General features: G+C 47.3%; 1 protein-coding gene across 1 annotated transcript; it reads left to right on the forward strand.

Moving 5' to 3' along the window:
• Positions 1–6,680: 6,680 nt before the first annotated feature.
• On the forward strand, positions 6,681–25,681 carry LOC117059149 (excitatory amino acid transporter 2-like). Its single transcript, XM_033170695.1, has 10 exons — positions 6,681–6,810; positions 13,293–13,445; positions 15,982–16,232; positions 16,371–16,548; positions 17,579–17,705; positions 19,646–19,879; positions 20,833–21,027; positions 21,343–21,477; positions 23,590–23,803; positions 25,549–25,681. Exons 1-10 carry the CDS (start codon positions 6,681–6,683, stop codon positions 25,642–25,644), a joined length of 1,713 nt encoding a protein of 570 aa, XP_033026586.1. The 3' UTR covers positions 25,645–25,681.
• The last annotated feature ends 409 nt before the right edge of the window (positions 25,682–26,090 follow it).

The raw sequence follows: 26,090 nt of genomic DNA on the forward strand, positions 1-26,090 counted from the left end.
CTCCAGAAGTCGCGTCCATCATCCACAACCTTTCGCCATGTTACCAGGGAGGGACTGATGGGAGCTGGGACCATATCTGAAGGCCCACAAATTCCCCGTGCCCAGACTGCAGCTTCCCGTGGGGCAAGCACCCATATTGAGCAAGCCCAGAGGGTCAGATGTAGGGCTAGGGTTCAAAGCCCACTTGGCCATGAAGCTCACTGAGAGGCCCTGAGCCAGTCTCTTTCTTTCTCTCTCTGTCTCTCAGCCTAGCCTACCTACCGGTACTTGCCTGGCTGCCTGCCTACCTCACAGGGCTGTTGGGTGAGGCTGGCATATATTTATTTAAAAGCAAATGCTGAAAGGGGGGGGGAACGCACACACAAATGAGAAGGAACTGTGCCTGCACATTTTGGAAGAAGAGTTTGGATTTGATATCCCGCTTTTTACTACCCGAAGGAGTCTCAAAGCGGCTAACATTCTCCTTTCCCTTCCTCCCGCACAACCAACACTCTGTGAGGTGAGTGGGGCTGAGAGATTTCAAGAAGTGTGACTAGCCCAAGGCCACCCAGTAGTTGCATGTGGAGGAGCAGGGACGCGAACCCGATTCCCCAGATTACGAGTCTACCGCTCTTAACCACACCACACTGGCTCTCCTTATATCTTAGGTTTTATAAATGCTCTAAAGATATAAATGTTTTGCCTTATATCTTAGGTTTTATAAATGCTCTAAACTCTCCCCTTTGAAAAGAAGAAGAAGAAAGAAATCTGGGAATATGGGGTTATTCCTTGGAGAAAGTCTCTTTGCAGAGCCTTCATAAGCATTAAAAATATGTTCTGCGTTTACCTGTGTAGTACTGTTAGTAAAACAGTTCCGCCCTATTCTCTCCCTCTCTCTGAAAATCAGTGACTTTTCCATTCTGTCTGGGGTACTGCGTAACTCTGAAGCCGCCCCCCCCCCATCAGTTTAACTTCTATTAACAAGTGGGGCCGGCCCAAAATTCTCTGTCCTATTACAAGCAATGATCTGTCTTCAAGGAGGCAACAATACCTATGTTTTAAAAACGAAATCAAGTTACTGATGCGGCAAGCGGTTCGAGGTGAGTTAAGACAGCAAAACGTCAGTGGTTTGAGTGACACAAAATCTCTCTCTGTGGGACAGATGGCATTTGCTAACAGATTCCCCCCCCCCTCAAAAAAACAACAACAACATTGCCTGCGAAACTGCAGTAGGACCAAGTCTGTATTTCATAAAATAAATTCTTCGTTGTGGGTGCCCACCCCAACCTGCCACCTCTGATGACTCTCCCTGCTCCCCCCCTTTCTTTTTAAAGGCCGCTGATTAAACAGTGCTATCTGCTCAGCCCCCAGTTAGGGGTATTATCCTCATGTCCATTTTTCCTGTCCTTTACATAGCTCTGCTCCTTTTTCTGTTCGTAATCTTTCTTTACTCCCCCCCCCTTTGCCTGACCCCACTTGTTCTTTGACGTCGTCGAGTGACGGGGGCACTAAGCCACCGGAGTCTCCCCCTTTGCCGCCCGCCGTCTTCAGATCCCCCTTCGCCTCCCGCCGAGACGCACCGTCCCCCCCTCCCTACGTGGGGTAAGGAGCAAGGCAGCGAGGGGAAATGGTGGGGGGCAGGGGACAAGAAGGGGTGCAGGGAGGCAGAGATTAGGGGCAGATATTGCCCGGCCTCTTCAAGGGCTCTTTTGGACAAGGGGGGGGGAAGAAGATTGGACACAAGGTCATGGGGAGATTTCCCCTCTAGAGGGAGCTGCCCTCTGTTTTGTGATAAACCCATCCCAGAAGAGAGTTGGAAAATGGGTAGTCTTTGAGGGGGGGGGTATAATCCAGCATTTCTGAGGTGGCAGTGGAGAATTTGTGTGTGTTAAATTCTAAATAACAATGCTTCCAATGTAGAACTGCTGTCTTCCTAAGCAGGTCCTGCTGCTGTGTTGAACACAGGCATAAAGAGAAAGCTTCACTTACTTACTTTCTGGATGTTAAAGGCACAGGAGCAGGAGAAGCTAAAAAAAAAAATGGCAACCCTTGTACAACTTTAGAAATGGAGGGTCTCTGAGAAATGACAGGGTGGGGGCAAAAAAAATGTTGGCCTTTTCTTTCTCTCTGGAGAGTGCGGAGTCTAATCGAGTACTGGCTACTGAAAGATGAGTACATTTCTGTATGTACTCTGTATGAACATGGGAAGACATAGAGCTTTTTTCCATTTAAGGGGTTAATGCTTTTGTAAGTGCTTCGGTAGTATGGTGATCCCAAAATATAGGAGTGAGAAAACAGGTGAAATTGTATCTTTTTATTGCATGGTGCTGTAGGATGGTGCAAGCTTTTGAGTTCCACGGGACACTTTGTCTTCATCAGGGCTGCCTGAGGAAGAATCCTGTGAGACACAAACTCTTGCATACACTTGCATCAATCAAAGATGATGACGATATTATTATTATTATTATTATTATTATTATTATTATTATTATTATTACCCTGCCCATCTGGCTGGGTTTCCCCAGCCACTCTGGGCAGCTTCCAACAAAATGTTTAAAAAGCAAAATATTGTTGCATCTGCTTTCTCCTTCCAACCCAAAATTTGCCAAGTTTTGCCAGAAAAGTTGTGTGTGTATGTGTGTTGGGGAATGGGTTCCACCTCTATGAGGTTTTGCCTCTGATCCTGCATTGGCTTGCTCAGTAGAAATGCAGAATCCTTGTCTTTTCTTGGTTTAATCTAAACATGATTGCATCCTTAAAAAAAACACAAAAAAACATTTAAAATAGTTTCACTGCCCCCTCGTTGGAAAGGAATCTGTGACTTAATTAAGAGGAGAAGGATGAATTTTTGCATGTGTCCCTTTTCTATATTTATTCTCATGACTGAAATCGTTGAACCACCCGGAGGTTCCAAATCCTGCAAGTTAATATGGATTAGGAGATTCGACGTTTGGGAGCCAGCTGCTGGTCAATAGGAGAAAGGGGAGAGGAGAATTTCGAGCAAAATGCAAAAGGAGAAAATGTATGTGTGGGCTAGTGATAGGGGATAAATTTGATTCACTTCGCATTTATTTAAGGAAACCTACCTCATTCACACTTTCTGAAACAGTATACAAACTGAAACTTAGCCAGCCTTTGAAATTTGCACTTCTCTGAATTTTGCAATGCAGTTCTCCAGTATTGTAGGATGCATATAGATACATATACTTGTGAAATTAACACACAAACATGCATGATGTGAGGGGAACTTGTTTTGCAAATATTTGTATATTAGTCAAAATTGCATTAAAAATGCATATATTAGGAGTAATTCACACTAAAATGCTTGTGGGTTTTCATGCAGAGTTGTTGGGTGTTTTTTTTATAAAAAAAAAAAGTCAGGCTGATGCGGAAATGTGGAGAACTGAATTTCAGATTGGAAAAAAAGAGAAATAGAAAACTTAATTGACAGATTCCTCCCTAGAGTTTGGACCCATAATTCTCGGTCTGCACCATCTCCTTGCATTGTGTGATATGCCAATCCTTCCTTTAATAATTTGCATCCATGTCCCAGTGCTCACTCCATCCCCACCGAACTGGCCGGATTCATCTTTAACACAGATATACTCCCGCAACTCAGAGTCACTCGTGTAAAGCTGGCGCTAGATTGGAGCCTGTGTCTATATCTTTGCACAGATGGCATTGCTTGTCATGCAGGGCAGGGATACGTTTCTCCTCTGCAAATGTTCTTTACGCTACTGGGTTTGTTGATCTGCTCACCATTACAAATTTACAACTGGCTTCATCCTATGTGAACGGTCACAGCACCACCCCCCCCCCAAGAATCCTAGGAGTTGTAGGAGAGACAGAAAACCACAGCTTCCTGGGAAACACACGAGTCAACGAAAGGAAGTTCCCTCTGCATAGAGCAATTTTTATCGGATGAAAGGAAGAGGGAATTTGATTTTGTTTGTTTTGACACTTCCTGTATGTCCAAAATGTGCTTCGAGACACAGCTCCCTCTCACCTGGTCTGACAAGCCTCTTATCACTAGAAAGGGGTCCAGGAAACCTCCAGAAGGAAGGAGGCCCCTATTTTTTTGATACCTATCCCTGACCGCTGCCCTATTTCCTGTTGTTTTGCCTTTGTAGGGTGCCTTGTTAAACTCCTGTTGATGTGAATTCCTAGCACTGTCATTTCGGCCCCGCCTTCCGGGTCTCTAGAAGTTTCCCTTCTTCCCAAAAGCAGAACTGTTCTGATTCTGCCCAGAGCACGCAACATGGCCAGGCAGGGAGGCAGCTGACGGCAGACGCTTCCGCTTGAGTGTCCTGCAAAGCCCAGGTTGCCTTTTCATTTGGAGCCACACTCTGACCTTCTGACAGTCCTGTAGGTCCATTTGCACAGAACTGGCGGCTACCATGGAAGCAACCTGTATGTTTCTGAACCCCCAAAATCTGCCTTAACGATTGACATGGGGATTCATGGAACACAAAAAAATCATAAGCAGTGCTGCATTGGATTAGACCAACTCTAATTTTCCTGGACCACGAGGACTGTAGCTCAGTTTTACAGCACCAGCTGAAGGTCCCAGGTAGCACCCCTGGCATTTCCAGGTAGGGCTGAGAGAGAACCATGCCCCGAATCCTGGAAAGCCTCTGCCAGTCAGTGTAGACCGTACTAAACTTGACGGACCAATGGTCTGACTCAGTATAAGACATATTACACTCAGAGGCGGAGCAAGTGGGGGTGGGGGGCGACTCGCTCTAGGTGTCATCCCTGACAGGGGTGACATCGCAATGGGCAGCGCCATGGGACACTCCCCGCTGCCGGTGCACCCCCCTGGGACGTGTGCCACCAGCTCTAGCTCCACCCTATCCCTACCCGCTATGGGCGCTGTGTGGCACCCCCCGTCCCTAGCCCCTATGGATGGTTCGCACCGCCCCATGTGCCTGAGAAGCTTCCTCTGTCACTGCTTATACTGTTCGTAACCCTTCTAGGCTTGGATCAGCTGGCATTGCATCTGTGCTTAGTTGCTGACCTGTGTTGTTTTGTGCCCTGTTTTCCATGGGTGACACATCAAACCTGTTCCGACACCTTCGCCTTATTTGTTGCCGTGAGATTGTGTTCCAGAAATTATTGTGACTATAACAGGAAATGTGATTGGGGGGCTGCCGAGAGAACTACTTGAGAAGAAGGAATGGCTGGTCCTAGGGTGCCTGTATCAGTGACTCACACAGGAAGCAATAAAACCGTTAAGCCAGTTTAAATCTGCAGAGCGGATCACGCCCACTCGCTTAACGGGGACGGAGTTTCGTGATCTGGTCGGATGCCGTGACCAAAATCCAATACGCCCATTTGATTATCCCCTAGCTGATTAACGGCAGGAAGGCTCATCAGTCGGGGCCCAGATTGTCTGTCCCATTCCCGGCTGGTTCTTCGCTTCCCAGCTAGACGGTGCCAAATGTTCTTCTTGACCCCTTGCTCAAGCAGAAGGATTGTCCCGCAATCAAAGTCAGGGCAGTCTCAAGGAAGACCTTTCTTGCCAACTCACCAGTATTATCTCAGCATTTATTCCATTTGGACGGAGAACGAAAAGAGGTCCTTTAAGGGAGGGTGTATTGAGGAAGTGGTGGTGGGCAGTCGCACCAAATTTATCCCCTTATAGGACCATATTCCTGCCAAGTAGGCTGCCTGCTGAGCTTTGCTATTGAGTCAGGCTCCTCAAAGTTGTTGGTTGTGTCATTCCGTACAGCTCACGAGCAGGCCTCAGGCTAGGTTTCTCCTAGTCACCAGGGAAGAGAGAGGGGAATCGGGAGGTCACGTTGACTTAAGGGGACAACCAGTGCTATTTTTCTAGGGAAAGTGATGCCAGAACTTACCCTGAGCACCTCCCTCATTCTCGTTCCTTAGAAGTCTATTTCTGGCAATGGGCGAAGAAAAGAAGTCAAGTTGGCAACTGATGGACTAGCTGGCACTCTCAAGAGGCCGTATTTGGTTCCAGGGCTGCCAGCAGCAAACCCAATTCATTGCCTGAGCCAATGTTTGTGAAGTGTTTTGAAATCTTGAAATGCGCCACATAGGAGAAACTCCATTGTTATTGTTGTTATTGGTATTTCTCTCTCACCTGATTAAATAAATCTCAGTTAATCTTATATTTAATTAGATTGATCCAGTCAATTAAATTCACATGCATTTGTATATTTGGGGGGGGAGTGGAAATACTTCTGAAGCAAAAAAAACAACCTTTGTTTTCAGATAACAGGTCAAATCTAGATTCCCAATATACTTCAAGTATTCCCATTGACTTCAATGGGCCTGCTTTCAGTAGGATGGGAATATGGAACCATTCCTACGTATGCTCTTCTCTTGTAGAGGCTTTCCCTCCTACCTGTGAGAAAAAGGAGGAGGCCTGCTGTTATTGTTAAGTAATCATATTTAAAAAATAAGGCATTTTTAAAATAAAAAATATGCTGCCTAATTAAACAGGGGCACATTTTTAGTAAATTAAAAGTCTTTGCTAATTGATTAATCTATCTGGTTCATCTATTAATTTTTGTTGTTATTGTTGTTGTTGTCTGGGTCAAAGGGGATGCCCTCCAGATTGGCCTACACCCCAGCCCCTCTCTGTTCTGAAGTTTCCATCCAAATTAACTTTTTGTTTTCTCCCCTCTCCCCCCTCTCCTCTTGAGACAAAACAAGGGGCTTTAGGGGTTGCCCCGGAAATGACTAACCATGTGGAGGTCCCCATGGTGGATGGGCCTCACATCAGCTTGGAAGAGTTCCCAAAACCTTGCCTGGATAAATACTGTGGGTGGCTGATGCGAAACCTGCTGCTGACCCTCACCATCGTTGGTAAGATTTATCTCTCTATCTAAGATGACTTATGAACCACTTATTTTTTTTTAAATCATTCAGTCTCTAAGCAGTGCACATAAAAGAGGATAGTTATCCATAAAATACAGATAACAATCAACAGAATTTGAAAGCAACTATAGACAATGGACTTACGTGTTGGGATGGACTTGCTGGTGCTAAAACTGTAAAACTGCAGGTGCTACACACTTAGAGATTGCTTTATCATAGGTACGGAATGCAGATTTTTTGGCACTTGTGAAAGTGCAAGCTCAATCCCTCAAGTAAACTAGTCCCAAGCTGTTACAGTGGTACCTCAGGTTACCTACGCTTCAGGTTACAGACTCCGCTAACCCAGAAATAACGCTTCAGGTTAAGAACTTTGCTTCAGGATAAGAACAGAAATCGTGCTCTGGCGGGGCAGCGGGAGGTCCCATTAGCTAAAGTGGTGCTTCAGGTTAAGAACAGTTTCAGGTTCAGAACGGACCTCCAGAACGAATTAAGTTCTTAACCCGAGGTACCACTGTAATTGGTAAGATGACGCACAGCCTCCATCTGGGAACAACCTCCTTGGTCTCTGTTTACCCCTTTCTGTCTCTCTGCGGTTCTTCATGCCTGAAGTAACTTCCACCTTCCTTTAAGTCCTTCTAGGCAGGGGTGACATCTGTTCTAGGTTCTGTGCAGCATCTAGCACAGTCTGCGAATGACAAATAGTAGTAGTGAGATAGGCAGATCAGCAAAGGAGTGGTCAGGAACTGACGGGCTGTGAGTGAAATCTGGCCTAAACTATCTGCCAGCTGGCCCATCAGGTTAAAACAACCTTTCTAATTGTAGCCATTTTCTTCAAAACCAGATGTCCCCATAAGAAGGGGCAGTTTCCAAAACAGGTAGGGGTTTGTGTGTGTGTGTGTGTGTGTGTGTGTGTGTATACACATGCATGTGTGTCTGTGTTTGTGCCCCCACATGCTTAAGTTTTGGCACTCTGCCTTCTCTCTCCCATATCTGGAATTCTGCCACTATGGTGTTTACATGATGGAGGAGGGTATGACTTCTTGCTAGCCTCTGTCCTCATTTGACCCATCAACTTGCCCCACTGCTCTAGGGCATCCTCGTAGGTTGGATCTACACATGGGGGGGGGACACTTTAAATAAGTCAAAAATTAAATCATTATAACAAAAGAGGAAAAAACACTAAGGAAAATTGCTTAGAAATTTGTTTTGCTCTCTGGCACCATCTGGTGTTGCATGTTTATAACGCATTCAAAACGCTGTTTCTTGACTAATGTAGCTGAGTCCATAGATTATTGTAGTTGGAAGGGCCTTTGACGGTCATTAGCTCAACATCCCTGGCTGTTGCAAGTAGCCTACTGTAGCATTTGCTTCAGAACATGTAAAGAAAGAGAACCCACTGTCTTCCAAGGCATCCGGTTCCTCTGTCAAACAGCTTGTATCATCCTGAAGTTCTTCTTCAGCTTCAGTTAAAATCCTTTCTCTTATAATTAGAACCTCTTGGTTCAAAGGCTCACCCTAACTAGAGCTACAGAAAACAAATGTCCTGCACCATCTTCCTATGTGGTAGCCTTTCGAGTACTGGAAGATAGCCATCCGATTGCTTCTTAATTGTCTCCTTCTTCTCTGCGAACAGAAACAACCCCACTCGGAGCTGTCTCCCATCCTGTGTTGCAGGTTGTGAGCTGATCCCTTGTCTTGTTACGTACGCAGCACATCTGATCTGCAAGGCACTTGAGCCACTGCAATTAGTTTAGGGTCCCTCCAGAGATGTCCTTTTTGTGATTTGTGCTCAGGATGCTATCGCAGCAGTCACTCACAATCCCGCTTTCAATACCTTTCGCACCTGCAAAAGGTTTAGAGCAGGGGTCCCCAAACTAAGGCCCGGGGGCCGGATGCGGCCCAATCGCCTTCTAAATGCGGCCCGCGGACGGTCCGGGAATCAGCATGTTTTTACAGGAGTAGAATGTGTGCTTTTATTTAAAATGCATCTCTGGATTATTTGTGGGGCATAGGAATTCATTCATTATTTTTTTTTCCAAAATATAGTCCGGCCCCCCCCCCCAAGGTCTGAGGGACAGTGGACCTGCCCCCTGCTGAAAAAGTTTGCTGACCCCTGGTTTAGAGAGGTCACACCGCTGCATTTCCAGTCCATAACTTCCTGCTGAAATCCTGCAACTTTTTTTATACCACAAACATCCTGCTTTATTTTTAGCCCCTCCAGATAGCAATAACGCGGTAGCCTTGGAGAAGCATCACGGAATAAATTAAAGCAGAATAAACCCACCGCTGATGTAGTATTCTTGTGTTAAGAACATGTGGCAGGCTGTATCCACAAGGAAACACCAGTCTGGGCTGAACCTTAGGTGTGGAGAACAATGTCGTACAACATTCCCAGAAGCAAATCAGAAGGGATGCTCAATAAGTAGCTGTCATCTGAAGTCCCTGAAAACTTTGTGCAAACCAATGAGGATAAACTTTCAGTCAACATTACATTGAGCAAATGTTACCCTACACTCATTATTTTCCTTATTGCAAAAAGTCTTTTTGGGGTGGGGGGGAATGAATGGTTCCAGAAAGACTTTGTGGTTGTTCTATAACAGGCACGTCCAACAGGTAGATCGTGATCTACCAGTAGATCACTGGACGTCTGCGGTAGATCACCGGTAGATCATTGGCTCCCCACAAAGATGCTGAACAACTGTGGCTCCCCTAAAAAAAGCTCAACATCTCACCTCCTCCCTGAAAAAACTAAACAACTTTGACCCAAACCCCCCTAAAATGGGCCTTCCTCCTTCCTAAAATAAGCTCAACAACTTTGACCTGAAGCCCCAAAAATGGGGTAGGTCACTGCCAGTTTTTAACTCTGTGAGTAGATCGCAGTCTCTTGGGAGTTGGCCACCCCTGTTCTAGAATAATCTCTCTGACCCACTAGCCACCAATAAATAAATAAATAAATAAATAAATAAATAAATAAAGCAAGCTGTCCATCAATGAGGCTACTTTTTTTTTTTTTTTCTTTTTAGAAAGACCCATCTGGGTTGTAACTTTCCATCACCCCTCATCTAATCTCCCACCTCTGGGCAACCTGCCATATCTTGCAGCCGTACACACACCTTTTCATCGCCCTGCAGCATGGCTGGCTTCTTGGCCTTAGATGACCTCTTCAGGGATAGGCAGAGGGCAGAGTAGCTAAAGAAAAACGACCTGTTTCTTAGACGTGGAGGAGGAAAAGGGTGTGGGATTTATATATGAATAGGACCAATAAAGCAAGGAGGGAAGCTTTCAAAGTGTGCACTATCTGAGATACTCTCTCTGCGTGTATTGCTATCAAGTTCAAGTTCTGTGGAGTGCAGCAGTACGCAAGCACCCACAGATCTCTTTGTCTGTTCTTCGTTAGCTGCAAACACACAAGCTTGCGTACCTTTAAACAGTAGCTTAATGACTGGTTTATTTCCTCCACTGGATGCATTCCCTGCCCTTCCTCACAAATGAACACAGGACAGCTAACAATATAAAACAATACAGACAACATAATAGCTCAGTTGGTTAGAGCATGGTGCTGATGACGCCAAGGTTGCAGGTTCGATCCCTGTATGGGACAGGTGCATATTCCTGCATTGCAGGGGGGTGGACAGATGATCCTCATTGTCCCCTTCCAACTCTAGGATTCTATGGTTCTATGGAATATAATCAATCAATTGCAGTCCAGATCTATGAAAAACAATGATGGAACAATGCTTTGAAAAAGGAAGAGAAGATCAACATTATCAGCTGCACAGTTATTCTCTTTCTGGTTCCTTCCTTCCTTCCTTCCTTCCTTCCTTCCTTCCTTCCTTCCTTCCTTCCTTCCTTCCTTCCTTGACATCTTCATGAACACATAAGCACATAAGGGGAGCCCTGCTGGATCAGGCCAATGGCCTGTCATGTGCAGCACACTCTTCTCACAGTGGCCAACCAAATGCCCAAGCAGAACATGAGCACAGCAGCACTCTGCTCACCTGTGATCTTCACCAACTGGTTGGTATTCAGAGGCTTCACTGCTTCTGACAGTGGAGGGAGACTATGGCCATCGCAGCTAGTAGCCACGGCTAGGTTGGTCCTCCACGAATTTGTCTAATCCTCTTCCGAAGCCACCCCAAAGTGGGCAGCCATTGCTGCCTCTGATGGGAGGGGATTCCACAATTCAACTATACATCACACGTGACCAATATCATCTGTACGGTTAACTTGTCTTTCTCTCAAATCGCCATACAGATTCAAACAGAAAAAAACGCACACGCTCCATCTAGCCATCCAGTCTCGTAGCACAGGGTAAAAGGCCAGGATTTCATTAGTCTCTCATTGTTTCTTTTACGTCATTGCCCTGGAGAAAGAAAATTAAACAGGGTCTAATCCCTGTAGCTTCACCCAAGGCCCCCGCCCCACCCACCCTGCGTCCACTGCCAGCTCCTAATCAGCTTGAAGGAGAGGGCAAAAGGGTCCAGAGGACACCAGCATCTCATGCGCTGAGGAAAAGGGAACAGAGAGCTTTGTGCCAACAGAGCAAAATGTGAGCGGGGTTAGCGGTGTGTGTGTGTGAAAGAGAGGGAGGTCTCGTTTTGAGTTACTGTCGCCTTCTCCAAATATTGCAGTGCAGGTAAAGTGTGCAAAAATGGATCATATTGGGGGGAAATTGTTTTCTGGTTTTTTTTGGCAAAAATGTGTGTATTAGGTATGCTAATACAAAAAAGAAAAATGCTGATATTGTCATCAGGACTTTTTTTTGAGGGGGGGGTAGAAAGTAAAAAACTGATGTGGAAATCTGGAGAGCCGAATTTAAGATTGGAAACTGGAGAAACTGATACACGCAGATTAGGTCATCTGACTGAGGTGGTATTTAGAGGAGTCAAAGGAGAGGTTTTTCCCCCACATGAAGGGGGCTCAGGCATGAGTCTTGCCCTCTGAAGCTGTTGAGAGCAATCTGCAATCTCAATAACAAAAGGAAGGTGCTTGACAGCTGTGCTGGGGTTCTTCATTTCCAGCTCTGTTTCTCATGACCAGCCCTGCTGGACTGATAACACAATAAAACATTTGCTGCTCCAAGCCTCATAAATGGGTTTACACACGAGGCTGAAGCCTTATATCACTTGATTCTGACAATTGTACACACTGGTTTTATTCATATTTCCCCCCAGGATACCTGCATATGCATAATGCCACACCATGTCCGATATCTTGTTCAAAATGCAGACCCTTTATAATCTCGGCTTCTGTTGCTGTTGCCATTTGAGCAAGTTCCTAGCTCTCAGCACTGTTGAAAAACGTTTGTGGGAAATGCCAAAAATGTCTGGAACAAAATGCTTTTGCATTGTGTATTCATAATACACCTTCCCCATTTGGATTTCTCTGTTGCCCCTCACCTTTCCTACCTGTGGCTAAAATAATTTTCCACGCACCCTTGCCAAACCTCTAGACGTAGTTCAAAATAAAACCTACAGCTCTGGACCAAAACAAAATAAAATAAAATAAATTCCTTCCAGTAGCACCTTAGAGACCAACTAAGTTTGTTCTTGGTATGAGCTTTCGTGTGCATGCACACTTCTTCAGATACCATTCTTCAGATACCACTGAAGAAGTGTGCATGCACACGAAAGCTCATACCAAGAACAAAACTTAGTTGGTCTCTAAGGTGCTACTGGAATGAATTTTTTTATTTTATTTTGTTTTGACTATGGCAGACCAACACGGCTACCTACCTGTAACTGGAGCTCTGGACCAGTTTCTCTGATTTATACAGTTCGTTTTGAACATCGTTTCATTGGGCAAGAGAACCTGTGGGTTTCAATGCAACAACAACAATGAAAAGACCTCCAGTAAGTTTAATAAGGGGGGGTCTCTGCAGCCCTGGATATAGTAAGTAGGATCAGGAGAGGGTTGGATTTGTTGCCCTTCCTTCCCTCCATGCTGACTTCCTGTCCTGATTTTGCCCTGGCAGTATCCAGCAATTTTTATCCTGGATCTTTTCCCAGCGAGGATTCGGGGGCGTGAACCCCTGTAGCCTGGCTTTACTCCAAGTAGGACACTGGCTCTGTGAACAGATCCCATGAAAAGATCCTGTTTTCACCAAACGGTTTAAGAAATCGGTATCATGATCCTGCCCTGAATGCTTGAATTTAGCACACCCACACAGCATCTAGAGCAGCAGATGCGTGGGGGGGAGTATCTGCGCACTACAATCGCAAGCCAGTTTCAGATAGTTTTGCAAACTGAACGGACCGCTTTCTGTCCTGTGCATTTAACGGCAGCTCAATGTGCCAATGTTAGCAGGTGGCAAGTGGCCACTAAGGAACCCAGACACTCATTTCTACACCCCACCCCACCCAGTTGTCACTCCCCACACCCAACACTCAGTCAGCATTCCATGACCACTGAGCATAAAAAGGTAAAGGTAAAGGGACCCCTGAGCATTGTCTTTTTCCTCTTCGTTTCAGGAGTGATTTTGGGATCTCTGTTTGGAAGTCTCCTGAGGTTGCTCCCACCTCTCGACAGCGACCTGATCATGCTGATTTCTTTTCCCGGGGACATCCTTATGCGCATGTTGAAAATGCTGATCTTGCCTCTTGTGATATCCAGTCTTATTTCAGGTGAGGGGGGGGAGGTGGGAGAAATCGCCCCAGATCCCAAACCTCAGGAGTGGGGCGCTAGCCTCTGTTTAGCTTAGCTAGCCTTCCAAGAGACTGGGTCTTCGCTGAAAGAGATTGAAACAAGGAACAAATTGTGAAACCGGGTTGTGTGTGTGTGTGTGACATCCAAGGTCAGTTCATAAGAGGGCCCCATCCCCCATGCCTTGCAAGAATGTAAGAGAGGGTTGTGGGAAAGGATGGAAGGATCGGTCAATTTCATTTCTCTCAGTTGCTCCTTTTCCCAGTCTTAAACTGAGTTCTCCACGGTTCTGCAATAATGAAAAATCATCAGGAACTTAGAGCAAATTTATCCTAACACACACATTTTTATAAGCAGTTTTGACTAGCAAACATATTTTTGCAAGCAATTCCCCCTAATTTAATGCATGTTTGTATGTTATATTTGTGGGAGGAAAATATCAGTCCCTGTGTGACTTAAATAACAAAAGAATCGGCTTGGTGCCCAGATTCAAAACACATGGATAAAGTCACTCTCCAGCGGGCAAGAGCCCCCAGGAGCAGAGTTTAAGCTCACAAAAGTCAAGCAGCAGTATAGCATTAGGAATATAGGTTGTTAGACCCTTTTATCCTGTTTAGTTGCAAACAGCACTTCACCCGTTTTCTACTCCTCTTGCAAGGATCAGAGCACACACTGTTAAGTAAGTTTAAAATGTTTTACTTACAAAATGTTCCAAAGGTCAGAGTCATGTATTTATCCAAGTAGCAGGAAGGTGAACACAGGCAGAACACTCTTGGGTAGAAAATACAGAAAGCTTAAAATATGTGTTCTAAGTTTGCAGTTGGCTTAGACACATCTTCCTTTGTCAGTTAACTGGAATGGAGAGAGTGAAAGGAAGAGAAGCTGCTTCACTTCCTCCATCATTGTGCTGGGCCCAGGGGTAATCCGAGAAATGAGGTCCAGGTCCGGTTCAGAATCTGAAAGTTCAGCGAGGAGTCAGTTTGACAGAGCCAAGGCAGGACATGGGGCAGGAAACCAGGCAAGGACATGTAAAGGATTCCCAGGCAGGATCTGGCATACAACAACGTTGCTCCTGCAACCTGTGGCGGGGTCCGACAGCCTTTTATCTTTGTTGGGGCAACGGCTGGTACCAATCCCCCGGTGACTCACCTCCCTGTTTCACCCGAAGGCAAGCACTCCTCCTGTGAGTATTCAGGTCTCTGCTTCTCTCAGACCTGAGTCTCTGCAGCTCAGGAGAAGCTGGTGGGTTACTAGATTCAGGGGCCACCTCAGCCTCCCCTGACCAAACTGGTAGTGGAACAGCTGTAAGTTGTGGCCCAGCTGAAGGCAAAGAGGTAATCTCCACATCTGGAGCCAGGACAGGCTCAGGCCCCAGACTTGGTTCAGATGATGTCTGAGGCAGAGGATCCGGTGCAGACTGAGACTCCTCTGGTTCTGAGTCCCAGCCCGAGTCCCAGGCCATCACACTCATGGAGGTGAGGGGGCATGACCTAGCTGAGTCTAGGAACAGAACTCTCTATTCCTAACCCCTTTGTGCACTAAATAGCATTGTCTGACTGCAATTTCCCACCACTATCACTAATATGTTCATTTTTATACACACACTCTGCCCTATATATGAATTTTTGTAGATACCGGTTGGAGAACCGCATTGCTAAGTGTGAATTTTGTAGGACACCTGTGTTTTGATTTGCTTATTATTTCAGAAATATACGTCTTTGAAATGTGAACTGAATTAAACTTCTCCCCCATCCCTAGTTGTGGGAGACCAGCCCCCCAATCACTGCCAACACATGCAGTGAACATGCCAGCTGATCTGTGCATTTGACTGGTGTGTGAAGGGGCTCTACATGTGAGCTAGCTTAAGGTGTCAGGCGGTGACTGGCCCAAGGTTTCTCAGTGAGCTTCATGGCCGAGTGGGAATTCAAACACTTGTCTCCCAGGTCCTAATCTGACATTGTAAACACCACGCTGGCTCTCTCCTTGACCAGGTCTTTGTACACCTCTCCTTGCCAATACTGGAGTTTTGTGTTAGAACCCCCAATTTGTTCTACATTAGATACAGATCTGTTCTTGTATTATATGCTCATTATCTCAGTGCAAACAGCATTTCCATGCGCTCTGGCACTCATCACGGTGTTCCGTGCGCCAGAAGCAGTTTAGTCATGCTGGCCACATGACCTGGAAAGCTGTCTGCGGACAAACACCGGCTCCTTTGGCCTGAAAGCAGAGATGAGTATCACACCCCATAATCAAATTTGACTGGACTTAACTATCAGGGGTCCTTTACCTTTGGCTATCCCAGTGTATGGCTCATCATGAGCGGCAGGAGGAAGCTGGTTCCACTCCCTGGGACACGATTCTGCAACTACCTCCTCTCCTTCCAGCTATTATTTTCTTTGTGACTCTCTGTTTGGTCTGTCCACCTCACGAACTTCCATGGAGGATGGGCTTAGGCGGGGTGGCCTCTCTTCATCCCTTGACCCTGTAATCTCTTGTGATGTGTTTTGTGGGCAGGTCTGGCCAGCCTCGATGCCAAATCCAGCGGGCGCATGGGCACTCGCGCCATGGTTTATTACATGTCCACCACTGTGCTGGCAGCCATATTGGGCGTCATTCTGGTCTTGTCCATTCACCCTGGCAACCCAAAACTCAAGAAATCTCCCACGGTGGTGACCAGGAACGAGGAAGTCTCCAGTTTGGACGCTTTTCTGGACTTGATCAGGAACCTGTTCCCAGAAAACCTGGTCCAAGCCTGTTTCCAGCAGGTAACGCACGTAGGGAATCCATATATGTGTCGTGTCAGGGAGGCAAAGGCCGGCAGGGGCTGGGGCAGTGGTTTGGCAGTGGTTGGTTGCTTCCAAAGCCGCCCTCTCCACCTACCATGCCGCCTCTTTCTCACACAGATCCAAACCGTCTCGACGAAGGTCCCTGTGCCCCCGGTTGTGGTCCGTAAGGAAAACGTGAGTCAGATCGTCCACGCCAGCGGGTCGGTGCTCAACACCACCATCACGGAGGTCAACGTGGGTCCCAGCACCGTGACCCAGAAGCAGCTGGAGTTCAAGGCTGGAATGAACGTTTTGGGTGAGCCTTTGGTCAAGAGCAAAACTGGAAGAGCTCGGCAGAGAGGCCGGGAGCAAATATGGAGGGTGCTGTGGACAAACAACTCACGCAGTCATAGCCACGCCACGTGGAATCATTTTTAGATTTTAAAACTATATGTGCATGCTTTTAGAATGTCCTCCGTCATGAATGCTATTCATGCAGCAGAATGGAGTGGTAGAAGGCTGAGAATTAAGGTGTGAATTAAGGACTGTGCCACTGCAGGCTGCAGGTAGAGGGTGGCATTTTATTCCCCAGGGGGGAAACTCCCTGCCAAAACCATACAAACAAGAGGAGGGGGGTGGACCCAGGACATCAGCAATAAAGGTTTGGTCTCAACCTTCTCTTTGCTGTGAGTGCTTTTCTGCTTTAGGTTGTTTCTTTATAATATGGGAGCATTCGCAACTGTGATCTCCCCCCTCTGCTGTCTGAAATGGTACTGCCCATTCTACCACCTAGGAATTTGGACACCTTCCTCTCCACGTGTAGACAAGGCCTTAGATATTTGCATTTTAATTGTGTGGTTTTTAAACCAAAAAACCCACTGTTAATTGGGCAGTACATTAATTCAAAAGCAAATAAATAAAATGGGGGTAGAAAAGCAGAGGAGAAGAAATTGAATTTGGCACATTAATACTTAATCCTTTTTTTCGCCTTCAAAAGTGATTGGTTAAGACTCGTCTTTACACGTTTTACACACTTTTCAAACTCAATGTTATTTCAACATTTCAGATTTGAGTTTAGAAATTTTCAAACTCAACATTGTTTGAACATTTCAGTTTTGAAATTTAGCATTTTTAACAAACATAAATTAAGCACGCCTCTCCTCCTCCTACCTGCATCTGGGGTGCAGGTAAGAGAAGAGAGGTAGCTGGGTTTGTGTTTTTTTTTTAACTCTTCATTCAGCGCCCTGTATTGAGGAGAGAGATCACAGGGTTGGCGAGAGTTCCCTCCTTCTCTCTGACTCCCTCTTTCTGTCTTTCTTTCTCTCCTCACCACCCCTTCCTTGCAGGTTTGATTGGCTTCTTCATTGCCTTTGGCATTTGCATGGGGAAGATGGGCGAGCAGGCCAAGCCCATGGCCGACTTCTTCAACATCCTCAACGAGATCATCATGAAGCTGGTCTCAATGATCATGTGGTAAGAGAGGCTCGCATACAGATATGCAACCTAGAGATTAATTTCTTTAAAAAACAAAACAAAAAACCAGTGCCACTTTCCTTGTAAGTATGGAAGCAAGAACTACAGTCCTGTGGGTTTATTGCTGTTGTTTTTTGCCGTCAGAGATAGCAACAGCAAAATCATTATTTGAATGCTGAGCCTTGCGTAGCCAAAATGGCATCGTTTAAGTGTAAGAGGGAGGTAATAGCAGATTTTAAAAAGCTTGGGTGGAGACTCCTAAAATAAAAAGTGAGTGTGCCCATTGGCCACAGAACACTGAGCAGCATCTGATTGGCTTGAGGGGAAACCAGCCAGGGCGTGGGAGACGGGTTAGTCTGGAATGGAGTGCCCTGCAAAGGGCATGGCTGGCTGGAACCCTAAAGGAGGAGAACTCCACAAAGAAGTGTTGAGTTGTAGGTCCCACTTGTACCTGCTTATTTCCAAACATACAAGTCGAGCAGGCTGTGCCAGGCGCCCAGAAAGTTCTAGTCTTCAAAGCAGGTGTTGGAAGCGTCTAAAGAAAGTGATCAAATAATGGGGAGCAGGGGCGTTCCTAGCCCCTTGGCTGCCCGGGGCGGGAAGCCAAGAGGCACCCCTGGGGGCGGGGCGTCGCCCTGGGCGCGCGCGTCATGATGCCATGACGCCCACGGGGCGCTGGGCGGGGGCGGGGCGCGCGCGCGGCGACGCCCCACCCCCGCGGGGTGCCGGGCGGGGGCTTTTGGAGCGTTTTTGGGCTGCAAAGAGTCCTGAAGCCGCTGCTGTAGCACCCCATTTGTGCTACAGCAGCGGCTTCGGGACTCTTTGCACCCAAAAAGCCTCCCCAAGCTCCCGCCCGGCATCCCCGGGGGCGGGGCATCGCGGCGTGTGCGTCATGACGCACGCACACATGGCGACGCCCCGCCCCCGGGGGGTGCCGGGCGCAGGCTTTTGGAGCCCCTGCAGCCCGCGAAAAGCCGCTGGAGGGCGCGGGGGATATTTGGGTGCTGCCGGGGCAGAGCCGCAGGAGCGGCCAGCGAGGGGGGTGACACCCTGACTCGCTGGCGGCCCCTGCGGCTCCACCCCGGCAGTGCCGAAAATAGCCTAAAAAGAATTTTAAAAAAAAATTGTAGAAAAAAAGCCCAGTGGGCGGGGCAGCCCCCCATGGGTCACCCCCAGCAGGGGCGCTGCCCGGGGGCCCCCCGCCCCCTCCGCCCCCCCCTGCGACGCCCCTGATGGGGAGATAATTAGGGGACCCTTTTTGAAACACACTCAGACTAACCACTAATACCCCCTCTTCCCCTGTGCCCTTCCACTAACGGGACCATCATGAAAGATAGGAAAGCCTGGATCCCTCTGACTCCTGCCCCCCTATTAATTCGAGCACCACCCAGACGTAGAAATGGGCACCCGCATCTCCATGTACAACTCCCCCATGTGGTGAGAGCTGGGGGGGGGGGGAATGCAGACTGGAGCAACATGCGAGGCAACAAAGGATTCCCAGGGGTTGAAGTGGCCCCACCTTTCCAGCCTAGCCATCAAGGCTTCCTACTCTGGATGGGATTTTACCAGCCTGACTCATCTCTGCCTCTTGGCTTCCCTCCTCTCCTGCTTCTGTCCCTGCTCTGATTCTGGACTGCCCTCTGCCACAGACTCTTCCTGCTCACTAAACCCTGTTGCTTCTTCAGCTTCCGACTCATCCCAGTCTTCTCCCTCTGACCACTCATCGGTCGTCCCACCACTAATCCCCTGACACTGAGCCTTTTTCCCTCAGGGGGGTCCCCCACTGGTGCCTCCCACCATTCCTCTGTATCAAGCCAATCCACAACAATGACCATACCTGTTTCCTGTGGGAGGGAATTCCATAGTCTACCTGTGCACTGCTCATTCAGCTGCTGCGATAGCATCTGGCAGTCTTCTGAACGTCCCCTTCCTCAATGCAGGTACTCGCCGTTTGGCATCGCTTCCCTCATCTGCGGCAAGATTGCCGGTATCAAAGACCTGGAGATGGTGGCCCGTCAGCTGGGCATGTACATGGTGACGGTCATTGTGGGGCTGGTCATCCATGGTGCTATAGTGCTGCCCCTCATCTTCTTCGTCATCACGCGCCAGAACCCCTTCCTTTTCTACGCTGGCATCTTCCAGGCCTGGATTACGGCTCTTGGCACAGCCTCCAGGTATGGGCAGCTCTGGCATGGCTTCCTTTTTAGCAGACACTGTTTATGTGGTGGTGGACATTTCATTTATCTGCTCACTTGGGAATATTTACAGATCACATAATTAATAATAATAAAAAAACCTCTATGTGGTTTACATAAAATAGTATTTATTTTTTAAAAAAATACTTACCAGTTTAGCATATTGTTAATTTTTGAACTTGGGTGTATGTTGGCAGGCGGTTTATGGAACATATTTGTTTTGTTTTGGTTTGTGTGTGTGTGCGTGTGTTGTTGTTTCTAATTTATTTATTTATTTACATGTTTGATGTTTTATCGTGTTTTTAATATTCTGTTGAGTGCCGCCCAGAGTGGCTGGGGAAACCCAGCCAGATGGGTGGGGTATACATAATAAATTATTATTATTATTATTATTATTATTATTATTATTATTATTATTTCTCATGGAATGTTTTCAGTCCCAGAGCAAGGGAACAAAGTAATGCAAATGAACAGAGAAAAATAGTATACACAGATTACAAAAAGACATATAAAACAGTACCAATAGACAACTTAGAAATTCTATCATAAGCTAAACGAGCAGAATTACAAGAACGTAAGTTAGCATTTCCAATTTAATGAAATATGGGCCTCAAGGTCAGCAAGTAGTGATGGGGAGATGGATTTCCTCCCCCCCCCCCCCCCGTTTCTCTTCTCCTTGCCAGGCGGCGTTCAGGGTGGAATTCCTCAGGATAGAATTCCTTTCTTTGGAGAGAGAGGAGCAGCCAACCTCAGCAGCAGCCATGTTACTCAAATTAAGTATGGATTGGGCCTTTAGGATTGTCGGCTACAGGGTGTACAAACAATGTGTCCAGATGCACGAGATGGAAGGAGAGTTTTGGAGAAATTACGTAGCTTTTAAAATCCCTTTTCCCTACACCCCTGCTACCCCTGCTGCCTCATTTGCACACCAGTGCCGGGACACTGCCTGTCACTTTCCGCTGCCTTGAGGAGAACTTGAAAATCGACAAGCGGGTGACCCGCTTTGTGCTGCCCATCGGGGCCACCATAAACATGGACGGCACCGCTCTCTACGAGGCTGTGGCAGCCATCTTCATTGCACAGATGAACAGCATACACTTAGATGGCGGACAGATCGCAACAGTCAGGTGAGGTGAATCGGTAGGCCTGTTGTTTCCACACACCCCTCATGAGCCAGCTGGTGCCCAGGTCAGACGTAACTCACCCCGAGGGCGGGAGAGGAGACCCCATTTCACATACAAAGTAGTGGCACAGCGCAGGGCCTTTTTGGTTGTGGCACTGGGGTTGTGGAATTCCCTCCCGCAAAGATTTGTATAGCTTCTTTGCTACAGGGCTTTCGTACTTGAGCCATTACTTGTTTTAAATTTTGCAAGCTGCTTTGATGCTCTGCGGCCTATAAATGTGGACGAACATCTCATTTCTCTCCCTTTCTATTCCCACAGCCTAACAGCCACATTGGCTAGTGTAGGGGCAGCCAGCATACCCAGTGCGGGGCTGGTCACCATGCTTTTAATCCTGACAGCCGTGGGACTCCCGACCCAAGACATCAGCCTCCTCATTGCTGTGGACTGGCTACTGTGAGTGACGTCAAAGGCAGGGGTTTGGTCTGGGAAAGCGGTAGTGGAGTGTGGTCAAACCATGACATCAATGTCCCCCTTCAGGGTCAAAACCCACAACACGTCTGAGAGACAGTGCAGCATAGCGGTTAGTGCGTTGGACTAGGACCCTGGGTGACCAGGGTTCATAATCCATACTCAGTTGTGATGCTCTCATTGGGTGATCTTGAACCGCTCACAGTCTCTCAGCCTAACCTACCTTCCAAGATTGTTGTGCAAATAAAATGGGAAGAGGAAGAACCTCATCCATTGCCTTTTTAATCTCCTCAGGCATTAATTTGTTTATTTGTTTTTTTAGAAAAAATGTGTGGAATTTGCATGTGTTAATTTATACCTATAGAGGCAAAATTAGAGTTCTGAGCAAATTAAGATTGTCTTGGTAGCTGCGTCTCATGGGACTCATGCTCTGAAGCATGCCAGCGGCCCTGTAAGTATAGGGGCCCTGCAGACAGGTGGGTTTATTCTTTAACAATAAGGGTGCCTTTGTGGTGGGTTTATTCTGCAGGACCGCCCACCCCACCAGACATCCTTTTTATTACTAATTCATCATGATTTGCGCTCGTGACGCCATTGGGGCGGTCACACACAATCCCGCTTTCAATACCGTTCACACCTGCAAAAGTTATGGGGTGGTCATACTGCTTCATTTCCAGTCCTTGCCTATTTCTGCCAAAGTCCCATTAACTTGCATCAGAGATGATGGAAGTCATCGCCCAAAACGTCTGAACAGCCACAAGCTCCTCCCATTCCTGCTGTAAGCCAGGTTTTCAAATTGGCTGTGGTCACAGTGACATTTTTAAGGGCCACCTAACATGTACAAGTAGGGATAGGGGAAACGTTGAGTTCAGTTCGGATTTAAAGCCACGTCTTTTAAATTTGCACTTTCCCTTCGCTGTAAATATTTTTATTGAAAATTTTCAACGCAGAATACAATAAAGAAAAAGAATAAAGAAGAACCAAAATAAAAAGAAAGAAAAATCAAGAGATAGAAGCTCAAGAGAGAAAAAGCAAAGGGGAAAAAATGAGCTTTGCACTTTCTGAAACAATATGAGAACAAAAACAGCCATCCTTCTCAGTTTTCACTTACAGTACCTGAATTTTGCAATGCAGTTCTCCAACCAAACAAAGTTTACAAAAAGGCATACATTAGGGGAAAGAGTACATGAAAAAGACTCCATCAGTAAAGATCACATACCAAAAAATGCATTATATTAGGAGAAAACGCCTGCAAAAATGTGTACATTAGTTAAAACAGTTTACAAACATGTTTATTAGGAGAAATTTGCATTAAAATGCCGCTCAAATTTTCATTTTCAAATAGCTGGAGAAATGTGGAGAACTGAATTTAACATTGGAAAAGGGAGAAACTGTGAAAACCGAAATTGACAGATCCTTCTAGCCTTACGTACAATTCTCAACATTTAGTGATGTACACATCTGAATGTGGCACTGAATCCACTAGGAAGCATAGTTTTCGAGGCAGGCCTGTACAGAACTTGTCTGAGGCCTGGGGTGGGAGTCTTGTTCTTGGCATGACAGGCCTGAGAGGCCCCTGGTGGACCCCATGACTGGCTTAGCCCTCCGAGGCCTGGGGCAAGGGCACCTGGCACAGGCCTGTCCCAAGGTAGTGCGAGGCAACATGATGTGTTTTTTTCTGTGGTGTCCGGTGGCTCATTCACACAACCAAGAGAGGTCATCCAGCAGCAAGAGTGAATGTGCGAAGCAGCTCCTTCAAGAGAGGTCTTCTCTTCCTGGAAAGCTGTCCAACGGACAGAGAGCTCCAGCGATGGCAAAACGTAACGACCACAAATGCAAGCAGATAGGTTGGGAAGCAAGGACAATGGCAGGATGGGAAGCGAAGGCAATGATAGGCCTTGAGCACGTCACTCTGACCCAGGCTTCCTCAACCTTGGCCTTCCAGATGTTTTGGGACTACAATTCCCATCATCCCTGACCACTGGTGCTGCTAGCTAGGGATCCTGGGAGCTGTAGGCCAAAAACATCTGGAGGGACGAGGTTGAGGAAGCCTGCTCTAACCCCCTCCTCCCTGTTTTCCTCCCTCCTTCTTTGCAGGGACCGCATGAGGACCTCCATCAACGTGGTAGGCGACTCCTTTGGTGCCGGCATCGTCCATTTCCTCTCCCAGAAAGAGTTGGCGCTCATTGACGGAAGGGGGGAGGAGCTTGAGACAGACCCCACTACCCTTAAGCTGCAGGCTCTGGCCAATCACCAGGAGGGCTCCATCGGGTCTGGCTACACCGTCTTGCCCAGCCAGGACGAGGAAGAGGTGAGGAGGAGAACGTTCCTGGTGAATGTTCAGTGGTCCTGGGAGAAGCCAACAGTCACTGGGGGCATAAGAACATGTGGACATGATAGCTGAGCCCACGCAGCTCAGGATAGTCTTCCTTCAGGCACAATGGCAGTGGGCTTCTATTCTCATGCCTACTCTGTCTGTATGTAACAGGGAACCATTGTGGCGCTGAGGGACAGATCTAGATTCATAGCAGGGCCTTTTTAGTGCTGGCCTCTTTGGTTTTGAATCCCGCCTCTGAGTAAATCCACAATGCAAGGGGGACCTTGAGAAGCCCCAAGCATAGGGCTAGCAATATGCTTCTTCCTGCCATTCCCATCAGCTGAGGGGATAAGGAGGAGCCTGCATCCACAGGGACCGCTGCGTGCAAGGGAAGTCTTCCCACAGCAAATGTCTGCAGAAAGCAGCTTCCTCCCCGCTCCCTGCATGCCTGGAAAAATAAAACGGGGCTGTTTGCTTTCACTAAAGTGAGGCAGGAAGGAAGGTCTCTCTTTAATGGTGACGGCAGCTCCAATGAAAAGCAGAGCCTTCAAAGTGATATGTTTGTAAAGGGGCACAGAAAGTGCTAAGCTTTAATTTTGTTTGATTTTTTTCTTAATACATCTTGTTCTCACACCCTGTGATCCTCAAGGAGTGAGTGCGCCTGAGTGAACAAACCCAGCGAGTCCGATTGGTGCTCAGTTTTGCATCGTGGAATGGGGGGGGGGGAGTCCTTCCCTTAGCTTGAACCTCCTGCCTTGATTATAGTGGGTGGCCCCTGAATACCTGCTTTTGAGAAGGGGCAAATCACTTTTTCCTCTTCGCTCTCTTCCATCCCTGTGCATCTCTGTGACCCTTTCTATGTGGTTGCTTTCCAACTCCCATCCTCCCTGGTCATGTTGGTTGTGGCTGATGGGAGCCGGCACACAACAACATTCAGAATTCCACAGGCTCCCCAATCCTGCTGTACGTGATCTCCCAAACCTTTTGTGTTTCCTGCCTTCCCCACCCTCTTTTTTCTCTAAGCTAAGATGTTTGCTGTGTAAGCCTTTATTCACAAGGAAGGTGATCTTTGAGCCCCGTTGACCTACCTTTCCGTTGCTCCCTGTAACTCTGAGCCAGGACTTGATTTGAGCCAGGGATCAGGAACGTTGTCAGGATTTAGCCGCGGGGCGTGTGAAGTCAAGTGAACCCCTGGGCATGTGCAGAGTTAATTTCTCTCATCACTGGTTAAACACAGCCAATTCACTTCTGTGTTGCAAGCTAAAGTCATGCAGTGGAAATCCTTTCGGTTCCAAAATGGGCTTTAGCTCCAGCACCTTTTCAGGGGGGGGGGGGAACTATAAACATGGAAGTCCGGCTGCATGCAAATCAAGCTAATTAAACAAACTTTTCCTGGTTTGCAATGTCGAGGGCAGGATCTGAATTTTTTTCTCGCTGCCTAGCAGAGACTTCTGCTTATTTTAAGAAGTCCAAGCCAGTTCAGGGGAGAGAATTCAACAGGTATTTTGCTCTTCCCGGCATTATTGTGCTTGCATTGCATTGCTGTGCTCCCTGCCATGCAGTTGTTAATAGCACAGGAGCTTCTGCGAAGGAAAAGCCCCTGGAATCCTTGTTTGCTGATCAAAGGGATTTAGAGAGATTTCAGCACAGAAGTCTAGACACCAAACAAACACACACACACACATGCCCAGATAATAAATAATAATCCACCCCCACCCCCCTGTTTTTTCTGCTTCCAGCTTCCAGAAAAAATGGATGCGGCGTCACAGTATAGCGAGAAGGATGAGGAGGGGCCTGATGAAGAGGAGGAAGAGAAGAAAAAGGAAGAAGAATAAGCACCTTTCCCCCACTCACGTGTCACACACACACACACACACACAGGTAGATGCTGCCAGCATCAGCAACACAGATGGGGGCGGGAGGAATGGCAGGGGGCCGCCAAACTGATGTGATTATTATCTTTACGAATATTGTACCCAATGGAAGGCTGGTCCATTCAGGTGCATGGGTCAGCTGCCCCACCCACCTCATTCTGCCTTCAGCCTGCCCTGCCCCTACCCCAACACCTGTCTTCCTGCTTAACAACCAGTCCAGGAGGAGCCACTGCCTGTCCGTTTCCTCCTCTTTCTTCTCACTGTTGCCCTTTGTATAACTCAGCAGGAGAAGGACGGGGGATGGGGACAAAACTAGAATTAGTTGGCTCCGCCCGCCATTGGCTCTATGGCGCCACCTACTGTTGGGCTCCCTGCCTTCCGCCCAACCAGTCCCAAGGAGCACTAGT

Source organism: Lacerta agilis, chromosome 14 (genome assembly GCF_009819535.1).
Source record: "Lacerta agilis isolate rLacAgi1 chromosome 14, rLacAgi1.pri, whole genome shotgun sequence".
NCBI lineage: Eukaryota > Metazoa > Chordata > Lepidosauria > Squamata > Lacertidae > Lacerta > Lacerta agilis.

Bases quoted from the DNA above. Each gene is read 5' to 3' on its own strand.
- LOC117059149 (XM_033170695.1), top strand. From the start codon at position 6,681: ATGACTAACCATGTGGAGGTCCCCATGGTGGATGGGCCTCACATCAGC. The intron at 21,028-21,342 runs GTGAGGTGAATC...CTATTCCCACAG, and splicing joins GGACAGATCGCAACAGTCAG to CCTAACAGCCACATTGGCTA. The intron at 23,804-25,548 runs GTGAGGAGGAGA...TTCTGCTTCCAG, and splicing joins CCAGCCAGGACGAGGAAGAG to CTTCCAGAAAAAATGGATGC.